This window comes from Aulonocara stuartgranti, assembly GCF_965226115.1.
Source record: "Aulonocara stuartgranti genome assembly, chromosome: 5".
Lineage (NCBI taxonomy): Eukaryota > Metazoa > Chordata > Actinopteri > Cichliformes > Cichlidae > Aulonocara > Aulonocara stuartgranti.
In genome coordinates this window covers 6789426-6812660 of record NC_138943.1, presented here as the reverse complement: position 1 = coordinate 6812660, position 23235 = coordinate 6789426, and the positions used below count along the sequence as shown (strand labels likewise).

Genomic DNA, 23235 nt, shown 5'->3' with positions numbered 1-23235 from the left:
ACACAGCCCACCGCAGTTGATAGCTCCTGCTCGGTGGAAACGTATCAGTTTCAAGATTGAGAAATTATTTGATTATAAAATAGCGTTGACTGTGTGTTCTTCTGCAACTCATGCCAGCTCCTGGATTCATATGCCAGCAGGCCGAGCCCAGCAATTTGTGTGGGAGTCAACGTGTGTGTGTTTTTGTGTGTATCCGCCTGTGTGTTAGAGTCAGGAAATAGAAAAAGGGAGTGAGGCTGAGATTGAAAAATTGCTAATGCATGCATTTACATAAACACCAGAGCTCCATCACTGATGTACGTGTTTGTACGTGTGTGTTTGTGTGCATGTGTTTTTGCGTGTGCATTTCTGAGAGGACTCTGAGTTGATCAAAGCTTCTGACACCCCAGGCAGTGTCCTCCTGAGGGAGCCAGCTGTCAGATCTGGGATCAGAGATCAGCCGCTTCTGTCCTCCCTTCTCTTCACTCTCTGTGGGGTCTGTCACAGCAAGTTAGCACTTCGCCAGAGGCACTAATCAACAATCAGATTAAGCTCTCTTGAAATGATAGCTGGGACGGCTGGCAGCCAGGACGGACATGTCCAAAGGAGCCAAAGGAGTCCTATTGAATCTCAACCTTGAACCTCAGATGCTGGAAAACAAGTTGTGTTAAGCATCCTGAGACAGCGTCTTTTCGGGGTCTAAATGCTTCTTCGGTTTCAAAACACAAACAAACAAAGAAGCACTAACTAGAGCTTACTATTAATTCTTTAAAGTGATTGGTGTATTTGTTCTACCAGGTTTTTCAATCAAGCATAATGGCTGTGATTTCGTGAAAAGAGGATTTACAAAACTGAGAAAGGTAAATTGAACAGTTATCAATAAACTGGCTCTCTTTAAGATGGAATCCAGTGTTCTGGATGAGGTGTTTCTAAACAAAAAAACAAAAAAACAGAAGAAAACATGCTGAACTTTTCTAATTTTAGACATACAGAAATGACAAAACTAAATGTCAGTTAGCTTTTGGAGACCAAGTGAAGCATAGAGTACATAAATAATGAATAATAATGAATAATTTCTTGAATAATCAGGCCTTATCTTATCTTAATGACCTTATAGTACCGTATTACTACAATAGAGCTCTTTGCTCTCAGACTGCAGGTTTATTTGTATTTAAAAGCAGAATGGGAGGCAGAGCCTTCAGTTTTCAGGGCCCTCTTCTGTGGAACCATCTTCCAGTTTGGATTCAAGAGGCAGACACCTTGTCTACTGTTAAGATTAGGCTTAAAACTTTCCTTTTTTGATAAAACATAAAGTTAGGGCTGGATTAGGTGACCCTGGATCCTCCTATAGTTACTTTGTAAATGGTAAATGGCCTGTATTTATATAGCGCTTTACTAGTCCCTAAGGACCCCAAAGCGCTTTACAATTGTAATAGGTCTATGCTGCTGTGGAATTCCCATGATGCATTTTTCTTCTTCTCTCACTTTTTTCACTCACTATATCTTTACACAATACTCTACATTGAATGATTAGATATTATTTATCTCTGGATCTCTTCCACAACATGTCTGTTCTTCTTGAAAATGTCTTCATCCACTAAACACAGCAGGTGAGGGTTCAATTATCATCCATATTATCCAATTATCAGGGGCGATCGTAGCTCAAGAGTTGGGAGTTTGTCTTGTAATTGGAAGGTTGCTGGTTCGAGCCCTGGCTTGGACAGTCTCGGTCGTTGTGTCCTTGTTGCCTACTGATGGTGGTCAGAGGGCCCGGTGGTGCCAGTGTCCGGCAGCCTCGCCTCTGTCAGTGCGCCCCAGGGTGGCTGGGGCTACAATGTAGCTTGCCATCACCAGTGTGTTAATGTGTGTGTGAATGGGTGGATGACTGGATGTGTAAAGCGCTTGGGGGTCCTTAGGGACTAGTAAAGCGCTATATAAATACAGGCCATTTACCATCCACTTTCACTAATCAAATACAGGGATGTGGGAGGCTGAGCCTGTCCCTGGTGCTGTCATAAGGTAGAGAGGCTTTACAGTCTGGGCAGGTGAACAATCTATTGAAGGGCTAACACGGGGAGACATTCACACCTTTAGAATTGCCAGTTAAGCTAACATCCAGAATGGAAACATTCTGTGGGAGGAATCCAGGGTACCTGGAGAGAACCCATGCTGGCACAAGGATAACAACAAGGACACACTAAGACCCACTTTAGTGTGTCAGTTTAGCAGATGGACCCAAGGACAATGAGCTCTCACTTCACCAATCTTGCAGCACCAAAACTAATTAATATTGATTATGTGAAATTTGGTATTATTTTAATGTTTTTCTATTTAAAAGCATTAAAGCTGCTGCTAATGGAAGTATTCCCTACTTCCTAAATTTCTCAGAGTAGCTATTTATTCTATTCTTCTAATTTTCAGACTGTGATGTCTAAATCTGGTGCGTCAAATCTTTTTTTATACCGCAACATAACAAATTGGTATTGTTTGAAAGTAACTTTGTTTTTGTTTTACAAAATCCTCATTTTATTTCAACACTGTGTGTGAAAGTTTGAATTTTAAGTTTTTTTTCTGTGTTATGATATGTTTGACTAACTTGGTTGTGCATTTTAAAACTTCTCATATTGTCTGGCTGCTCACATTTCTCCCTTTTGGAGATGTTTTCCAATCTCAGCAATTAACTTAGGGACCACGAAGTTGTTATTAAAGGTACAAAGGCAACAATTCCCCCTCAAATTAAAAAAAAAGAAGAAGAAGAAAACACACACACACAAGCACACATATAAATATCCTTTAATACCCGTTTAGTCCTCCGTGACCTTGAGAATGTGGTGCAAAGACTGTGAGAAACTGTGCGCTGTTGCTTTGAAGACGATGGCTCAGGAAGAAAATGCTTAGGCCGCCTGACAATTGGCACAGAAAACTTAATATAAGCAGGATGATGCATTACAAATCTGCCATATAAAACACTACACCGGTGGTAAAATTGCTTCACCCAATTGCATTGGCCGTTGACTGCATATGTGTGTAATGGTAGGTCGGGAGTGTATGCTGCCCTGTCTGCGTGCCAGGGCTCCGGTCAGCCCACCCATCGCAGATGTGTTGCCAACTCTCACTTGGCAGGCACTTTGAAACCTTTCTTTACCTCTGCAGTGGTCAACACTGTCAACATCTCCATCAGACCACATGTATACGCAGAGCCTCTGAATCAGTGTGACTGGAGCGTCTGTCTATGCATGTGCCTTTTTTGCAAACCGCGTGTGTGTGCGCAGCTGCTGCTGACATGTATTTGTGCCTTTTTTTTCCCCTCAGCTTAAAGGGTCAGTGCACCCAAACTGAAAGAAATGCACCCACGGGAGTTTGACCAGTAGATTGTTTTGATTTTATGTTAAAAACTTTGTGAGTTTGTATCACAAACACAGCATTAACAAATTTATGCTAAAACATTCAGCAGCAGCAGCAGCATTTCTTCCCAGAAATTGTGTTTCCATTACTCCCAATATGCCACAAACCTCACTGTCAACAGTTTTCATTGGGACTATTTCTTTGGGAGAACTTAAATCCAATAAAAACTGTCTACAGTAAAGTCTTTGGAGTAGTAACTGAGCTATTTACACACATCTTTTTTTTTATATTAATTCCAATGCAAACTCACGCTGTCCCTCCAATCATTGTTCACACACATATTTTTTTCTTTTTTAAATTTAGACCAAAAATTTTAGGAAGATTTTTGGGGAAGTGGCTCAAGTTTGGTTGGAGTTATAAATGGAGAGGCGCAGTAATGCTTTGCTCTTCACTGCTAACAAGGCATAAAGCAGAGATTAATCTAGACCGAATCAAAAAATGTGTACTAGGTATACCTCAGTCTCAGCTTCACCACAGCTTTAATGAATAAATACTAGCAGGTGACAGTACTGACCCACACAAACTGACTTTTTTTTCTCCCTAATGTCACATACTGAGATTGCAGTTCCTTGCCTGAACCTATACATTCATTTTTATGCTGTTGTTTAACCGAGTCGTGCTGTGGGATTGTGACCGTAGCAGTAACTTCTTTTCATCCCTGCCCTTTTGCACCTTGCTCTGAAAGCTTCTCAGAGTCTTCGCTCAAGGAAGCTTGAAGCTCAATCCCCCTCCTCCACACACACAAACACACACACGCTGAAACTTTCCCTATATCTGCCCTCCCTTCTTCCATCCCTCTCTCTCTCTTTACTCCCTCCTCTCAGCTCAAAACTATAAGAGCCAGACAGGAGTGCACACACATACAATCCTCCTGCTCACACACACACACCCTCACTGCACATGCTTTGAGTGGAACAGATTCACAGTGCTGCACTGGAGTGAGACAACGGTGTATGATTGAGAGAGAGTTTATTCTCACCCCGCGTCAGCTCAAGGAAACCACCAGTGTGCAGAGGTTCATGAACGGATGACCTCAACAGAGGACCTTTTTTATCAGACCATGGAAGCCAAGAATTGGAGCTAAAAGAAAAGAAGAGTTTTTTTACTTGTTTGTTTGTTTTTTTAAACAAAAAACACCTTTTTGGCTGAAGTGGAAATTAGAGTTTTGTCTGTGGGATTACTGGGAACTTCATTCATGAGCTCTTGTCATGTTGGTATCCTGCATGATTGTTTCTTGTTGACAGGAGCCATCTCTGTGTTTTGGATTTCCCACGGATCACAGTTTATATTCTGAACACAGTGTGTGAATGAAGGGCGCGGGAGCAGGAAACATGTCAAGCGGACGATTCAGTCACCTGTTGAGGGGTGTCTGGTTTCTGTGGCAAGGTGAGTTCAAGCACTGACTTCGGCGTAGTTAATTGGTGTAGATTTTGATTCTTGAAAAATGTTGAAGAGAAATGTTATTTTACAGTAGGCTTAAACTCACAAAGACCACGAGTCATGTAAAATTTACATTTTACACTTCAGCAGGTAATCCGGAGCTACAGATACCCCCTTGTAATCAAATGTTTCACTAGGAAAAGAATAAGAGACAGTAAATGCTTACTCTTGTAAGAACTAGAGCTAGAACTTTAGATTGGAGAACGAACACATGGTCAGACAAAAAAAACAGAGATTAAAGCTGACATCTTCATAATTATAAGGAAGTCATTATGCTATTTGTCACAATTCAAATGAAAGCTCAACATGTGGATCACCACTTTGAAAAATTAAACACAAATTATGCTGATGTTAGACTTATGAATAGCCCGTCTGTGTTCCCCATCTCCCCCTGTGAGCGTCTTCAAAGCGTTTGTGGCCACTGGAGGAGTCTTCAAAAAGGGGCTCAAGCTGGTGCCTTTAAACAATGGCTCCCTAGGAGCAGAGAAGCGTGGCCCTGGAACTAATGTTGCCATTATGTTAATGGTTAGAATAACAGCAGACAGCCATTACTGACCCTACCTCAAGCTGCTGTGCCGAGCTGATGATCTGTCCGCTTGGCCTCGATCATGGAAGCAAAGCATTTTGGCCATCAGGGCTGGTTAGGGTGATGGGTGGCTGGAGGCAGACAGGAGGAGACATCTGTCTGGTGCCAGCCTTACTTTCCCCTCCCTTCAGAACCATCTCCTGCTCAATGCTTCAGTAGTAGACTGGTATCTTTGAGCTTTTCGCTTCTTCCCCACTCAAGTTTGTCAGTGGGAGACCGGCAAGGTTGAGTCGTCAGCTCCACACAGGACAGTTCAAACTGTGCAGAAAGCCGCTTAGAGAAGCTTTAAAGAGGAATTTGTTTGGATTATGTATTTATAACTTTTGGCAGATGTTTTATTATTTCAGATTTGTGCTCCTTTCCTATACTAAGTAACAGCTCAGTTCTAAAAGTTAATCTTTTGAAAAACTTGTCATTTACCCACACTTTGTTGGGAGATTTTCTCCACCTTTGAACGTGTAAAAGGAAAGGTGACCAAGTATAACTGGATTTAAAAAACTCCTTCAGCACACATCCAGCTTGAACTGGATAATAAAATGTCTGATCCAACCCCTAATCATTTTTGTTTAAGCTACATCTTGGCTGTAGCAGGTTCCACCTCTCTCCAAGTACATGAAACAGCCACCAACCAGATCTCCAGAACCATCTCAAGCCAGGCTTTTGAATTAAGATGAAAGAATTAAAATTTCAGTTCCAAAAACATCAACGGACCATCAACTTCCCTGTCCACTATCTAAATCTTAAGTACCTTGGCTGTCCACCAAAAAAAAAAGACCACAATGAATGAAGGTGCTCGTATAACAAAGAATCCTCCTCGTTGTCAGACAGCTCAAAATCCAGCGTTGGGCTTCAATGTGCTGCTGGCTTTCAGAGACTTTTGAAAAACATCGTTGAAGAGTAAGTGGATGTGTTGGCTTGAGGAGACAGCTGTTTTACGCAGTACGACATTATGTGTGTGTGTGTGTGAGTTGTTGCTTTGTGAATAGGAGCCAGAGTTTGCTAACCACAGTGGAACTGGCAGCAGCATCCATTGGGCAAACCCCTGTTGATCCCTTGTCTAAATAAACGAGGCCGTTGGATTAAGCAGCTTACACTGTGATGAAAAGACAACAGTAGTTGTCCTTGTGCTGCCCTGGGGACAGAAGGATACTCCTGGCCTGGAAGGCTGCGATGAGATCCTGGGGTTAAAGCCAAAAGAAGAAACGGGGACCCAGGGTTAGAATAACACACTGGACCTCATGTTCTTAGGAAAACCTCTAAATCAGCCTGACCTTCGTCTGACTTTAGTGACAAGGGTGGAAGGAAAGGAAAGGGATATTCCTGCAAAACAGCCCTGGCTGAGAAAAATCTACTTTGCATGCTGTTGTGCGGAGACAGAGCAGGGCAGCAGTACATTATCTATGCCGTAAAGACTATAATTATAAATTCAGTAATTACAGTTTTGAATGCTAGTGCCTTAACAATGAGGGCATTGACTGTGTACCAAGTTGATCAAGCTTAACATGTGTCAATAAAACTGTCAGAATCTAAATCAATAAAGAAAGGACTAAGTTTAGAAAAGCATACCATACCATCAGCATGTGTTCAGAAGTATTGTCAACATAGATTATTTTTAGTTGCCAAATCAAGGTTTGTGTCAGCCTGCATGAGAGTCCTCTCTCACGCCTTTAAATTTTTTCTTAGACAGCCCAGAATCACACAGCATAAATGTGCTGAAGGGATAATGATAACTTAGGCTGCTTTATAATAAATGTGTTAGCTCATCGAGGGAACAGGAGGTTTGGCTGAAGGGTTAGCTTCTACCAAATGAGAACTGCAGGTCCAGGTAACGCAGAAGATGTTTAATGTGTATTCTGTGTTTTTAGCAACAGGCACTGGGCACCAACATCTTCTATCTGTATTCAGCAGAACGGATTATTGAATAAAGTCCTCAAAGCATTATATGGAGGGATATATGAGTATCAATAGTCATTCACTGGTGTAGAACCAGAAGACAATAAATCCTTTATGGTTTAAAACAAACAGTAAATAGTAAATAGTAAAAAAAAAAAAAAAGAGCACTTTTTTAAAAGAAAAAAGTAGAACAACTGTTGTGCGGCCTGTTGTATTGAAATATTTACACCCCATGTTTGCGTACTCTTACCTTTTTGGATAAGATAAATAAAATTATTGTTTCTGCTGAACAGTGAAAATCTGTTGAAATAGTGGATCTTTTAAGAGTAAAAAGTTATTATGCAGGTGGTTGCATCGTCTAGATTAATTCAATTATTTAGATTAGAAGAGGAGCCGTGAGAAAAAATAAAACCACAAGCAGGAATATCAATCTTCACTGCGCATTGTGCACTATATGTGGATATCCTGCAAAACATTGTGCAGCCAGCACACACCCCTTCATTATCAGGTGCTGCAAGCCAAAACGCTTAGGAATCATTGGCTATTAACACCTATCCAAAATCTGGATGGCAGCTGAGTGAGTCAGGAAGCCTGAAAAAGCAGCTGTGAACTGTGAATAATGTGCAGCAGTCACCTAAATATGTGGAATGATGAGCTTCTGTAGCATTTAATGTTGCTTTTGAGAGAACGTGCACACATGCACCTCACTAATCTTGTCATTCTGGAGCACGAAGATGCCTCACCCCTCCAAACTCCACCCCTTACTGTCATGAACTTCGTTCACTTCATAAACCATTGACAGACACACGGAGAAAGAGAAGAAAATAAACAAAGACAGATGAAAGAAAGGAGAAATCTGAAATCCATCCAGGACAAATGAGGCGTAAATATCATGGCTTTTTCATCAGGGGGAGAGAAAAGTAATCAGGCGGAGAGGAAGGAGGGCCAGGAGGGCACAGGCACTTCAGGGACAGTTTAGGGAGTTTGATCCACAGCACAAAGAGTGATCAGAGCACAGAAAGAGGGTAAGGATGTAGTTAAAAGAAGAAGAAGAAGAAGAAGTTGGAAGATTTATTTAAAATACTGGGGGGATTGGTCCAACACTGCCTTCATGTCAACACATTATTTGGATATTTTTCCCTCACCTAGGCTGCCTCCATTTTGGCAGCTTTAGTGATTCTCTGTTAAATATTTTCAGAAGTAGCTGTGAAGAAGACACAGACATCTCTCTCCGTGATGGACCAGCTGTGCGGTCAACTTCAACGTCATGCACTTGATTCCCCGCAAGCCCTGAATTAAAAGTGCCAGGATCTGGTTCTTGTTTTTACAGGATAGCTCCAAATAAAGACGTACATAAAGCCTTATTTTTAACGTGGCTCTGTGGACGAGACGTGAGAGAGGAGAGCGAACGCTGCCAGACCGTAATCACAAATGCAAACAAACAAACAGAGGGCAACCCGGAGGTCTCATATAAATGGTAACCCTTCTGCAGTCTACTGTGCATCAATGTGTGCAGTGTGTTTTTTGTGAAAGTGTACGTATGTGCGTGTGTAGGGGGGAACTGAAGGAATATATGAGCTCAAAGACAGGTAGATTACTTTGGCTGGTCATCAGTCAGATGAGGCGAACGCCAGTGTTAGTGGGGATGACAGACTGACCGTCCAGACCACACGCAGCTCACAGGCTGCGGCACTGACCTCTGGTGGAAGAATTGTAAATCTACATGATTTAGAGGAATGATTTTTGCTTGTGGATTCAGCAGTGTTTTGTAAGGCTTGATGGCAATTAAAAGAGCCGGAGTGCATCAAGGGGTAGAGTAGGAAGGTGGCTTTAATCCTGTCATTCCAGAATTTGTCACATTCTTCTCAATAAGGGAACAGCTTTGAAGGCAATTGTTGGATTCATCTATTGGATAATAAAACAAAACGACCTGTTGTTTTTTTTGACACTCCAGAATGTGAAGATTAATATAAGAAATTAGCATAGAGCAGCAAACGTCCCCTACAGAAGAACTTTTCTCCTGGTCTTGGCTTTAAAATAATTATGAACACAATAAGGATTCTGGATGCTATCCCAGCCATTATAGGGCAAGAGGCAGGGACTAGCACAGAGAGACAGACACCTACTGAAACCTATGGGCACTTTAGAATCATCAGTTAACCTAATCCCACTAATTATATTTCTTTGGACTGTGGGAGGAAACCAGACTACCCAGACAGAACCCAGAACACCCTGCAAAGAGAGGGGTCAGATGGTGGAGCTGAACTCAGGACCTTTTTCCTATGAGGCAACAGTGCTAACCACTGCAGCATGCTGCCTTTCTGCCTTCCCATAAGATGAGCGGAAGAAAATGGATGAATGTAAATAAAAATGCAGAAACAGTGAGTCGCTGAATGTAGAAACCTGTAAGCTTACTTTTCTGATAAGTGATTTCTCTTTAATGCTTATTAGTATTTTTCTATCAAGTCATAAGGCTGCATGAAACCCACATTGTATGTAGTCAGTAACATATTCTTTCTGGATATTGTTGAATACTGTAAATTCTGATGTCTTTGAGGAAACTAGACTTTGGCTTTAGGAATTATAATGTTCCTGCAGCATTTCTGTAAAAAATGTGACAAAGAAGATTTTTGTCGCGGTTAAAGAAAGAGAAGAGGCTGATTTGGGGGGTTAAGGTGAGGACCTGGAGTTATATTTCAAAGTAATTAACTGTTTAATGAGATTAGAAAAAGAAACACTAAAATAACAGTCTAATGTCATCCAAGAAGTATACAATTATTAAATATTCTGATCAACACAGTAGTGTAAAATTGTTGAAGATTATAGAAAGCATACTATTATGAATACCTTAATGCTGGTAAATCTAGTTCTTTAGCGCATGGTCACTGTACATTACTCTAAATGCTATTACACGTTCTGTAAAGATAATTTCTACCTTTTAAAAAGTATTTAATAAATTCAGCTACTTCCACAAGCATCAAATCCATCTTTAAGCTTAAATGTAACTTTCAAGTCTCAGTCTTACATAAAGTTTTACTGGTATATGTAATGAAATCTGTTTTAAAAGATGCACTGACCACTATGCTGTGACAGGCCATATAAGTGGGAAGTTTTAGGGCCCGCTGTGGAAAAATAAATCAGTAGGAACCATTGCAGGGTAAAACTAATGCAATGTGACTGCCTGTGTAGGAAGTGAATCAAGTAAAATAGTCCCCCATCTCCTCCAAATGGAGACTGGGATTGGATATTATCATATGTATTACACCATCACCTCACTTGTGGTTGGAATAGGGCTCTTTTGTAGAAGAATACTTAAAACCCCACGATGAGCAATTTTGTTTTACTAAGCTCTGCTTTTATGAGCACTCTTTTAGTAAATGCAACCATATGCCCAACTGGAAGGAGATCCAAGAGAGGGAAAGGGACTGAATGACAAGTGACCTCAAGAAACACTCTATAGAAATGCTTTGGCAAGAACAGAAAGTCCAATATACCAGTCCAAATGACTCCACATCACAGACTGGGACTCTTGTCTCTGTGTCCATTCATTGTGCTCTATGCGAGTAACCACTTAGGCAACATGTTGCATGGACAGATAACACAAAACAGACCAATTGGATGACTTGTAAGGAGCCGTGGAAATTAATTAATCCTGATTAGTATTTCTGCTCCGGGTTCTCCCAAAGGAGCCCAGCTGGGACTGACTGACCGGGTTTCTTCACCAGCTGCAGTGACAGGGAGCATAAACAAACACATCACCACATAGGGGAAATTGCAAACATGTTTCATTGCCTGTGACAGCAAAAAGAAGAATTAATCTTATCAACATACCGACAGACTGCTGAAAGGAGGAAAAATTTGCTTTGAGTTTGAGTCTGGCTTTGTGGTCGATGGATGTACAGGTCAGACTTTACGGTTGTGTGTTTGTTTATGTGTGTGAGCATCAGCTGGAAGGACGTTGGGAAACGACTGAGCAGCACACATGTCTGTGGCTGTGGTCAGTGTGTGTGGGAAGCATTCCAAGAGCAAAGGGAACAAAAAATATCCTCCATTTGACACTAACAAGGTTAATAAATGCAGATCCGTCAGCCTCCATCTTGGAGCCTTTTAAAGGAAAATCAACATCACACACTTTCCGTTCAAAAGTCCTTGAGCTTCATTTGCTGAGCCATGGGAAAACCGAGTGGTCTGTGGGTCCTCATAGCTGAAACTTGCACAACTTACTCCAAACTCAAATGTAGCCTCGACAGGTGATCTTCTCCCTGAAAAATGTGGTGTAAGCTTACTAAAAGTAGTAAAGGGAGAATGTGACAGTTATGGGAGTAAAAGGAATAATAGAGCAAGTAAAAAGGAAAGGGAGGAAAAACTAGGCGGAATACTTAAAAAGAAACTTAAAGCAAAAGTGCAACAATTTCTAATGTTTTCAGCAAAAGACTGTAGCACTTAAAAAGCACTTTCGTGGATAGAGCCTGATCTGCATGTAGCAGTTTTACAGTTTTACTGTTTACATTCAGTGCTGCCATCTTGGATAGCTAAATCAGGGTATGTTGATCTGTTCCCACTAATATTGCCATTTCCAACTTGAGGGGGTGTCTCACAAAAAATTCCTGACTGGTAAATCAAAATTTCTAACATATTCTAGAATGCGCCACTAGCTAGCAGTCATATACACTCATTGGCCGCTTCATCAGGAACAGCAGCTCGTTAACACAAGTATCTAAACAGTTAATCACATGGCAGCAACTCAAGACATTTTGGCATGCAGACATGGTCTGGACATCCTGTTGAAGTTAGAACTGAGCAACAGAAAGGGGAAGAAAAGTGATTTTGAATAGTTGGAGCTATCTCTAACGTTCACACAGAATGATCCAAAAAAGAGAAAATATCCAGTGAGCGGAGGTTCTCTGTGCGAAAATATCTTGTAGGAGTCAAAGGTCAAAGCAGAATGGCCAGACTCCTCCATGCAGACAGAAAGTCAAAAGTAACTCAAATAACTACAGGCTACAACCACGTTTTACAGAGAAGCATCTCTGAACATACAACATGTCAAACTCTGAAGCAGGTGGGCTACACCAGTCAGCTAAGAACAGAAAACTGGAGCTGCAATTCACACAGGCTCACTCAAATTGAAGACTGGAAAAATGCTGCCTGGTGTGATGAGTTTTGACTTCCGCTGGGACATTTGGAAGGCAGGATCTGATCTTGGCATATAACATGAAACGATGGATCTTTCCTGCTTTATATTAGCATTATAAACTGGTGGTACTGGTGTCATGGCGCGGGGACTGTTTTCTCCTCACACCTTGGGCCTCTTGGCACCAATTGATTAAATGCTACAGCCTACCTGAGCATTGTTACAGACCATATCTGTCCCTTCATGACCAGAGCACACCATTCTAATGGCTACTTCCAGCAGAAATCACACACACAGTGTCACAAAGTTAAGGCCATCACAAACTGGTTTGCTGAACATCACAGTGCAGAGTCTCAAGCCAATAGAGCTCCTTTGGGATGTGGTGGAAGAGGCGATTGACATTATGGATGACCAGCTGACATGTCTGTGGCAACTGTGCGATGCTATCATGTCAATATGAACCAAAATCTCTGAGGAATGTGCCCAGAAAATGACAGCATTAGATAGAAGGCTGATACCACACTCTAAGCAAAAACACAGTCATTCTGTCCACATGTGACAATATTCCCCTACCAACACACTTTCACAAGTTCATTGTGTAAAGGTTACATGAAATGGTAAAAGCCTAATGAGGATATTTCAAGTCAACAAATGAAAATGAATGCAACAGAAGATGGAGGCATCTGCGAGAACACATGTAGCTTTGCTTTTTGACATTTCTTTTGGGGGGATTTAAAGCTGAAGCCATAACTTTGACACACGCAAAAGTACGCACATTGCCCAGACAGACCCCAGAGGGCTTCCTCATGTTGCAACCATGAGGGTGCAATCAGAAAATCCTATCGCTTTGGTCTGGTTGGAAACCACACCAGAGCACTCGACCTTGTTGGCAACACACGCATTGAGGTGAAATTGCAGTTAAGATTAATGGCAGACACACTGCAGATGTGCAAATGTCAGATCAATAAAATGCTATAGAGTGAATACGGCGTTCCTTTGGATTAGCTGTCAGTGTTTGGGAAAACTCAAGAACAAGAACATTAATCATCATGAGTGTTTTTCTTAAAATCATATTATCAGCAGATGTGTTTGGCTCAGTTGGCCTGCTGCTGTTGCTGACCCACCCGTTTGCATTATTGCAATTTTTTGAGAAAAACAAAATATAACTATATATACAGTACAAAGACTACACACTCCCACACAAACACTTCCACTCACACCTCCTGTCTCAAAGCAAACTAAAAGCCTGTATGTTGCAGCTGCAGGCTGATTGAAGTGACAAGCCAAAATTTTAGCACTGATACAAAGGTCCTGTTTTACAGCCATGTATGGATAAATAGCAGTCTTTCTCCTCATTACATAGAAAATTCAACAAAAGTACAATCCCAAAAGAGTTTGGACTGAACTGCAGTGAATCTAGCTTGTTTGAAATGTGAATATAACCAATAGGCTCTTAGCATTTCCATTTATTTTCTAATGACGGAGGCTGAGAGTCTTCCCATGCCATGGAGCGAAGCATTTGTGTTGATCAGATGGGATAACTGACACACTGTTTTGATTTTTCTTTCCAGCTCTGTTGGTGGTAGGAACAGGGACAAAACTTTGGGAGGTGCCAACAGGTCCATTTGCATCCTCCTCCAACTTCAGTGAGAGCCTCCAGTGGGAGCCCCACTGTCAGTACCATAACATACAGGACAGAGTGAGAATCACAGCAGATATACCACCACAACTGGATGGTACTTGGGTATCAATAAGGTACAAATTCATATAGAGCAATGATAATGACCCTCCATCTTAAAAACAAAAGCCAAATCAAGACCTGTCCCAAATAATTCAATACTTCAGAGTCATCTCTGTCATACTTAAGAACTTGAAAGCTATCCATAAAAACAATTGCCTATATAATTTTTCTCCTTCTGCATTTAGATGCGAAGTTCGTCCTGGTCCAGAGTTTCTTACCCGCTCCTACACTTTCCATCCCAACCGTCACTTCCAGGCCCTGCAGCACTACTATACCGACAGCAGCTGCGAGGATCCTAGCTACTCCCTGATAGTCAGGGGAAAGATCCGTCTGCGCCAGGCCTCTTGGATCACTCGTGGGGCTACTGAAGCTGAGCATCACCTCAGCAAAGTGGCCATTGTGGTTCATAGCCTTGCAGCCAAACAGAGGTTGGCCTCCAGGCTCCCTTCAACATGCGTAGGTCTCAGCCTGGGTCGAGTGGTGCCAGGGAAGCTCTACGAGCTATACAACACCCGGGCAGGGAGGGGATGTCTGGAAGCACTGGGTTTCTCCATGATGGAGATGGGTTTAGTACGAGTAGAAACGCAATACCACAGCCATGGAAGGAAGGTCCAGGAGCTGTTCTTGGGGGATATCCACACTGACTGGACACAAAGAACTCAGTACAAACCTACTGGGTACCAGCAACCACTGCAGAATGCCATGGTAAGACAGTACGGTGATTTTTTTATCAATAAGCACTGAAAGCAGTTTCTGTTCATTTCATTTCATTTATTTATTTATTTCACACTTGGTACAACAGTTTCCACAGTTAGTTCTTTCAGACAAACCAACCACACTTTCTATCAGTAAAGCACTGCAACCATGTGTGAAAAGGAGCAGGAAGAAGAAAATATTCTTGTTAAACCCTGCCCCCTATCTACAATCCAACTTATATTGCAAGTGGGCACCAAAAATTAAGGAACAAACTAACATTAACATTTATCTCCGGTCCTAAATCAAACCAAACAACAAATTTACAATCAGAACATACCACTCCACATAGTAACAAGGAGAAATGATAAGTAAATAAAATAAATGAGGCAAAAAAAAAAAATGGATCCTTTGTCAATTAACTCCAATTTCATTCACATTCTTCATATTGAGTTATCGCTTTAGACATGTAACACTTTTTAAAACAATGAAAATTTATACAATTCTTTAAATTATAATGAAGAGAGTTCCACAGTCGTATACCCCTAACCGTTGGACTCATTAATCTTTGTGTAGTCCTAGCTAGCTGATGCTTAAAATAAAATTTCCTTCTGCTGTCTTCTGCCCCCAAACACATTAAAAATACTCTTTGTAACTTAAAAGGCAAAATTATTTTTAGCCTTAAACATAATTAATAGTGTCCGTAGTTTCACTAAATCTCCTAATTTTAATAATTTCGATTTTATAAATAATTTATTTGTATGTTCTCTATATTTAACATTATGAATCATTTGTATCACTTTCTTCTGTAATAAGTTTAGAGGTTTTATAGTATTCTCATATGTATTCCCCCAAACTTCGACACAGTAACTAAAGTACGAGAAAAACAATGAAAAATATAAAATGCGCATTGTTTTGTAGTCTAATAAATCTCTTACATTTCCCAAAATATAAATGTTTTTAACCATCTTCTTTCTAATATATTCAATATGTGATTTCCACGTCAAATTTTCATGTACTATTACACCCAAAAAGCGAAAATCAGTAACTCTTTCAATCAATTCTCCATTAATGGACATAATGACTTCTTCCTCCTTTACACGATTGCCAAATATCATGAATTTCGTTTTTTGTCAGATTCAAAGATAATTTATTTACATCAAACCATTTTTTAAATCTTAACATCTCAGAAATCATAATTTCAACCAAATCTTTCAAATTCTCTCCAGAGCAATAAAAATTTGTGTCATCTGCAAATAGAATAAAATTTAACCTTTTTGATACGTCACAGATATCATTAATATACAAATTAAAACGTTTAGGTCCCAAAATAGAACCTTGAGGAACGCCACATACAATCTTTAATCTTTCAGAGGTATTGCCGAGATAATGTACATATTGCGACCTATTTTCTAAATAACTCGTTAACCAATTCAATGCCACTCCTCTCACACCATAATTATACAATTAAGAAATCAAAAAAGAATGTTGTAATGTGTCAAAAGCTTTTTTTTAAATTAACGAATACCCCAACTGTGTATTTATTATTATGGGTTGCAGATGAAATATCGTCAATGAAAGTCAACAATGCTAATGCCAATGATCTATTTTTAAGAAATCCAAATTGATTTTCATTTATTAGTTGATTTTTTTCAATAAAACTATCAAGTCTTTGCGCAAAAAGTTTTTCAAGCACTTTTGAAAACTGTGTTAAAACTATGCTTATCTCTTGATTTATATAAGGGTATCACTTTTGCCACTTTCATTCGATCAGGAAATACTCCTGATTGTAACAAGAGATTTAAAATATCTCTTATACTACACTATACTTTAATACTTATACAGTCTAAAGTCTTTTTAATTATAACCATGTCTATACCATCACAGTCAGTAGATTTTTTATTATTTTTTTGAAAATATTTTTATTGAAAAAAGAAAACAACAGTACTTGCAGTTACCGAAATACAATCAACCTTTCTTCATTTTCCTAAGTAAATAAACATATATATATATATATATATATATATATATATATATATATATATATATATATATATATATATGAAAAAAAACATATATATATATAAAAACACAATGCCCCCCCCAGTCCCACACAGATCAACACAACCATCAAACATATTAGAGGAATATAACAGTAACAAAAGTAGATTTAAACAGGCAATACCTCTAGACTAGCAAAATAAGAGATAAAGGGTTGCCACTTGTGAAAAAATTTGGCAACGTATATTTAGTTTTTTCAAGTTTTAAAAAAAACATGACACCTTTAAGCCACCGGGAAATAGTAGGATACTTAACAGACTTCCAATGCAACAATATTAGACGTCTCGCTAATAGGGATGTGAAGGCTATAATATCCTTTTGTGTGGAATCAAGTGTAAGTGAGCGAACAGGAATCCCAAATACAGCAATCAGAGGACAAGGATGAAGAGTTACCCCAAGAACAGTTGACATAATAGCAAAATACCCTGTCCAGAAACCTTGTAGCTCAGGACACAGAAAAAACATGTGGCTAAGGTGACAAGGAGAACCATGGCATTTATCACATTTATTTTCCACTTCTGGATACAATTCAGAAAGTCTAGACTTAGAGAAATGCACCCTGTGTATGACCTTAAATTGAATAAGTCCAAGACGAGCACAGGAAGTGGAAGATCGTACCCTTGCTATAGCCTGTTCCCAAGACTCTTCATGTATACAAATTCCCAGTTCTCCTTCCCATGTACACTTAAGCTTAACATTAGAGTGGTTACTAAAAGACAGAATAGCATCATAGAGTTTCGAAATGGTTCCTCTGTGATGAGGAACAAATGATAACGTAGTTTCCCACTGCTGTTCTGGAGGTAAAAAAGATTTTTTATTTTTAAAGTTTTCTACAATTGCTATTTTCTTTTATGGTAATATCAGCTAAGAATATAGAATTAACCACTCTACTTTCTCCTTTCCAGACTTCCTCATATTCTGGGTCGTCATTTTTTCTAATTAAATTTGCTAAAGTAGGTCCAACATTTACAAAAAAAGAATTGAATTTGTTCAGTCATCGACAACTTGATTATTCTTAATGAAATAAATAGGCCGATCTGAGGGTGTGTTCTTGTTACCCAATACTTCTTTAAAAATATTCCAAATGCACTCAATATTATTCTTGTTTTCCTGAAAAAGTTTCATATAATAGTCTTTCTTGGCTTTCCTCAATATTAATACCAACTTATTTTTATAAGCAAGACCCTTAGTTATCCAAGGTTTCAAATTCTTATTCTTTTTCCTATACTTAAATGATACCAATAGACAATATTTATCATACGAGGCCAAGTAAGTGTTTAAAAATGCTCCATATGCAACGTTGACCTCATTAACATAAACTTCCTTCCAGTCCACTTCCATGAGATCTTGTCTAAACTTGTTAATTGCCTCGTTGTTTCTTAACCTTCTATGACTCACGAAACCAACTTCTTCCTTTCTTTTCATATTTAAATCAAAAGTACAAAAGACTGGTAAATGATCACTTATATCGTTTATGATGAGGCCACTCATAATATTACTCTCCAAGCTATTAATGAAAATATGTGTTTCTGATTTATCCGTTATTCTACTCGGCTTTATAATTAAAGGATAAAATCCTTTTCCAAATAATAATTCAAAAAAATCTGACGCAGCCTGTTAATTAAGATGGGTCAACACATTACAGGCTGACAAACTGTTGTTGTTGTTTTTTTCAAACATCTAGGCAGTTTGGGTTTAGACCATATTATACATTTATAAAAAATAGTTTCTTCCAGGCCAAAAAACATTTTTTTAGTCTGGAAAATCTGCTCAATTTAGTCTTGAAGCAAAGCTCTCTAGGGGAAAAGATTAGTCAGTGAGACCATTAGTCAATCAACAGAAAATGTATCAGTCATTTACTGAGAAAAAATGTAAAACAGATTGTTTTCATGCCTGCAAAGCATTGCGGCTCTCAGTGTTGGATGGGGTGTTCGAACCACAAAGGAAGCCACGATATTTGGCAGGTAGCTGAAATGAAAATGTTCCACCGACAACACAGAGGTTGGCTAATGCCTATAACAGCACCTACATTTTCGTTGTTGCTGTTTAATTGTTTTTCAGAGCTTTTCAGCTTTATTCAGTAGCACGATGAATATTAGGAAAGCAGGGAGGGAGACACATTTGCATTTTAAACCAGCACCCTTTCACCATTTGTCACTCAAACTTGCCCCATCCTTCATGAAGCATAACTTCAAGCCTAATTAAAGAGGATTAAATATCAAAGCCAGTAATTCTAAAACGAGAAACGGACAGCATCTATTAAAAAAAATGCTTGGGGTCAACATCTAACATTCTTTTTTCTTGCAGCATCACATCCACCCCTGCCCTGTATGTGCTCTGGTGTACCGCTCCTCAGACCAGCGCCCCCCTGTGTTGCCCCGCAGCCCTGCAACCTATCTGTCTCTTGGAGGCCGATGGGTTAGCCAGCGCTGTGAAACCCGTCCCAATGTCCTCTTTCTTACCCGAGACTTCACCTTTAATCCCCACCAGCACGCCTGGGAGGGCATCTACCGGCACTATTCTGACTCTGCCTGCTCTCAGCCCACTTTCACCCTGAGAGCCTCAGGCCACTATGCTCAGGGAAACCCCTCCCCCAAAATCTCAGGAGCCTCTGAGTTTGTCTTCAAGGTAACCCAGGTCAGAGCCACAGCTATGGGGGAGCCCACAGCCAAATTGCTAAACAGTACAAAGCCAGGGAAGTGTGGTCGTGCTAGAGGATGGGAGGTCGGAGTAGAGCAGGACTTGACCCCCACAGACGGATGCACCGTGTTGGGTATCAAGCTGCCCCATAAAGAGTACGAGCTCTTCAAGATAGAGCTGGATCACAGGAAACACCCACTGCTGTTTATCGGCGAGAGGCCAACTGACGGGTCCAGTCCTGACCGACCGCTGAGGCGACCCACTTCCTTTCAGGCTCCCATGGTACTTTGCAGTGGGGGAAGCACACAGGCCGCCCGCTCAGGTTTTAACAGCAAGCAAGTACAGTTAGCAGCCAGTGGGACAGAGAGGCTTCCACAGCTGGTCCTGCTGGTGTTTGGATCTGTGCTTTGCGGCTGGCTCTGTGTTTACTAGACATTGTTCGCAAATCAAACCTGTTAAACAGCTGAAGCCAGTGATGGACATTTTTTCCTGGCAGCTGTTTTTCATTTTCCTTCCACATGATGACATGTTCATGACCACATGTGAAATAGGCAAGAAAGACATTTAGAAGATATATGCTGTCTGTAGGTTAACCTAAATGACTCACTTCATCTCCTTTTTCTAACAAATCTGTATAAAAGCCACCAATATATACAAATGCCATCGTTTCAGTATGTAAAACTTCATATATTCTTTTGAAACATGATACCTTTGTATGATAATCAAAATGATGCTCTCAAGTCGCAAACTGATTTCAAATGTGGGTCTTCATTAATATGCAAGCCAGGGCTATTTCAGTTACTTTTCACCAAGATGCAGTACAACTAATGCACTTTGTAAATAATATTTTATCAGCATATTGGTAAGAACAGTTACCATCACTGGTCAAGTTTTAGTGTATTAGTCTTTTTTCTATCAACAGCCAGTCTAAACAAATTAATGAAATTAATATTTATTTTATCCATTTATACTGTGCTTTTTTATAAAAATCTTTTTTTTGTCTAATATTTTAGTTAGTTTTGTCATTTAATATTTCCATGTCTATTAAAAGTTGCTTATCATAATATTTTTGTGAGATTCCTTTTCATCGTTCATATCATCAAGACAAAAGTTATGTGGGGTGCTCTATAAATTCAGTTTATTTTAACTAAACTTGATTTATATTACATTTCTACATTACAGAAATAGTCATCTAAAGGTACTTGATATTGCAAGGTAAAGACCTCATAATATTAGAGAAAGAAATCCAAGAATCCCCAAAGAGCAAGGACAATGGAGCAGTGTGGAAAAAACTCGTGGAACGTGTCCAGAGAGAGGTGTTTTTGTATGTAAGACATCAGACAGCTTCCCAACACTGACAGTGACCACAGATAACTGAGATTTGTGCTCCTTCTTTGTTCGTCCACTGTGCTGCACCTAACTGGATAAAATTTTAACTTAAATTTAGGTAGTATTACAAGAAATGTGTTTCTGACGACATTTGAGGCAGAAAAATGAGGCATGCATTCGCTGAATCTGTCTTCGTTTTAGATCAACAACAGCTATTTTTGGCTGGACAGTGTTTATTTGCATAGAGCAGCCTAGACCTCAGTGTTTTAAGACTTTGTTTGACAGAAAGAGCAGACTAAAGGGAAACGGCATGCAGCAAATGGCTGGTGGGTAGACTCAAATCAGACCGCCTGAGAAAGGACATGAGCCTTCAGTACATGGGCCACATGATTTACTGGGTAGGCAGATATCAACCTGTGAATGTGGAGCAGGCGACTCAACTTGGCACTTACAGAAAGCACTGAATGACTTGTTACATAGAGAATGGACACCTACCAATGCAACCAGGCTCAGGGACCATCTGCCACACCTAAGTAGACTTGCTGCCGAACCTCTGAGATCAGGAATAAGTGTAGCTTTTACTTCAAGCAAACAGTACAGTCAGTTTAGAGTCCTGTACTGGAGAAAGTCTGTTGCAGATTTCATGCTTGTCCATTCGACATTTGTTGAGATAGGTATGCAAGTCTAAAATACAAACCTTATGGTAGTGCTATGTAATGTTAAAATCAGTGTAAGTAGGTTTCTATCCTCAGGGGACAAATCTGAAGACTCGCAATCTGTCCAAAAGTTGTTAAAATATGTTAGCATGGACCAAAGTATACGATGGATGAACTGGCGCATGTAAAAAATAAAAGTTTACTTGCAGCATTCCCAAGCTGTTGTTTTATCAGAAAATTCAGGCAAGGATTAACTGAATTTGTTCTCTGGTGTTCATACTGTGGTCTGATTCAAAGCCCACAAAGTGGGTGAGCGTTTGATAGTCATATGGCTCACACATTACTCCGCAAACATTCCAGTGCAGGTCAAACTACTGCAAACACAGAAGGATATCAGATTGGATGCACAGCCTTCAGCCAAGAAAACAGATTTTTCAGCCGCTTTGACATTAAATGAGCCAAGAGGAGCAACAGCAGGAGACAGCAGAGGAATATTTTTTATATATAGCTCCAGATATTCAGTGTTGTGACTGAAGTCAGTGAAGCGCTGGAGATGTCGTCCATTTGTAAAACCCTGACAACTGTGTCTAATGACTTCAAGCACCTCAGCTCAGCATAGTGCAGAATATCATCCAAACTCATCACCAGTGTCTGGACCTTTATCTACTGAACACTTGAATACTCTGCACATGTACACAGGTCTATCAACACCTGCATAACAGTGATAGTGGCGAGGAAGAATTAGGCATATCTGGGACTTACGTTGTGCAAGATTCCTCGCTAATAAGGTTATTAGAAAATAAAGCAGCCTGTACCACCCCTAAATTGCCAGATCGGGTGAAAACAACATATCAAGGGGATGAACTTGTTAGCAAAGGGTTACCCATCAACACACTGGCACAGAGGAACATTGTGCTTTTGGCCACCTAATCTAATGTTAACTATTCTTTGAGTTTTTGGAAGTAAGATTTTCTAACTGCTAGTTTATCTACTTTGTTCAACAGAAAGCCAAGCATTGTGACCATCTTTTATTTGGTGCATTTGTAAAGCTTTTTTAGAGGGTCAATATCTTCACTGAACTTTCCCACATACAAGTAAGTATAAAACAGACCAACATACTAGGCAGTATCAAAGAGGAAGGCTAAGTCATGCACTCCATAAAGCACTAAAAACACAAAACAAAGATAAGCACAAATAAACACAAGCGTAAACCAATAAATGAAGCTGAAAATAAAGCAAGGGCTGCGTAGAGATAAATAAAGGCTACTTTACAAGAGTCAGCCATTAGAGCCAGTATAGAAGTCTTGCACAGCATCAGCATTGCTAACCCTTAAGCGCTTTAAATATAACATAACAGCCAATCAGCTACGCATGAATGCATCATGTGGTTTTGGTGATCCACTACACCCTTTTACACAATATCTGTCAGTCTGTATAATAAGAAATGAGCACCAAACATTATAGAAAGTATTACTCAGCTTCAGCTCGTTCTTCAGCACAGGCTTTCTGCTGTGATCCAGCTTTAAAACTGGGAACTGTTGTTAAGTACATTAAAGGGGTATTTATGAAAAAAATGAAGCCAACGTGGTTATCTCCTGGAATTTATGAAAGAAAGAAAGAAAGAAAGAAAGAAAGAAAGAAAGAAAGAAAGAAAGAAAGAAAGAAAGAAAGAAAGAAG

At 39.8% G+C, this 23235-nt stretch overlaps 1 protein-coding gene across 1 annotated transcript; it reads left to right on the top strand.

Moving 5' to 3' along the window:
• The first annotated feature begins 4214 nt into the window (after nt 1-4214).
• Nucleotides 4215-20636, top strand: apcdd1l (adenomatosis polyposis coli down-regulated 1-like). Its single transcript, XM_082532457.1, has 4 exons — nt 4215-4770; nt 14009-14192; nt 14364-14883; nt 19240-20636. Exons 1-4 carry the CDS (start codon nt 4692-4694, stop codon nt 20002-20004), a joined length of 1548 nt encoding a protein of 515 aa, XP_082388583.1. The 5' UTR covers nt 4215-4691; the 3' UTR covers nt 20005-20636.
• The last annotated feature ends 2599 nt before the right edge of the window (nt 20637-23235 follow it).

Bases quoted from the DNA above. Each gene is read 5' to 3' on its own strand.
- apcdd1l (XM_082532457.1), top strand. From the start codon at position 4,692: ATGAAGGGCGCGGGAGCAGGAAACATGTCAAGCGGACGATTCAGTCAC. The intron at 4,771-14,008 runs GTGAGTTCAAGC...TTTTCTTTCCAG, and splicing joins TGTCTGGTTTCTGTGGCAAG to CTCTGTTGGTGGTAGGAACA. The intron at 14,193-14,363 runs GTACAAATTCAT...TTCTGCATTTAG, and splicing joins GGTACTTGGGTATCAATAAG to ATGCGAAGTTCGTCCTGGTC.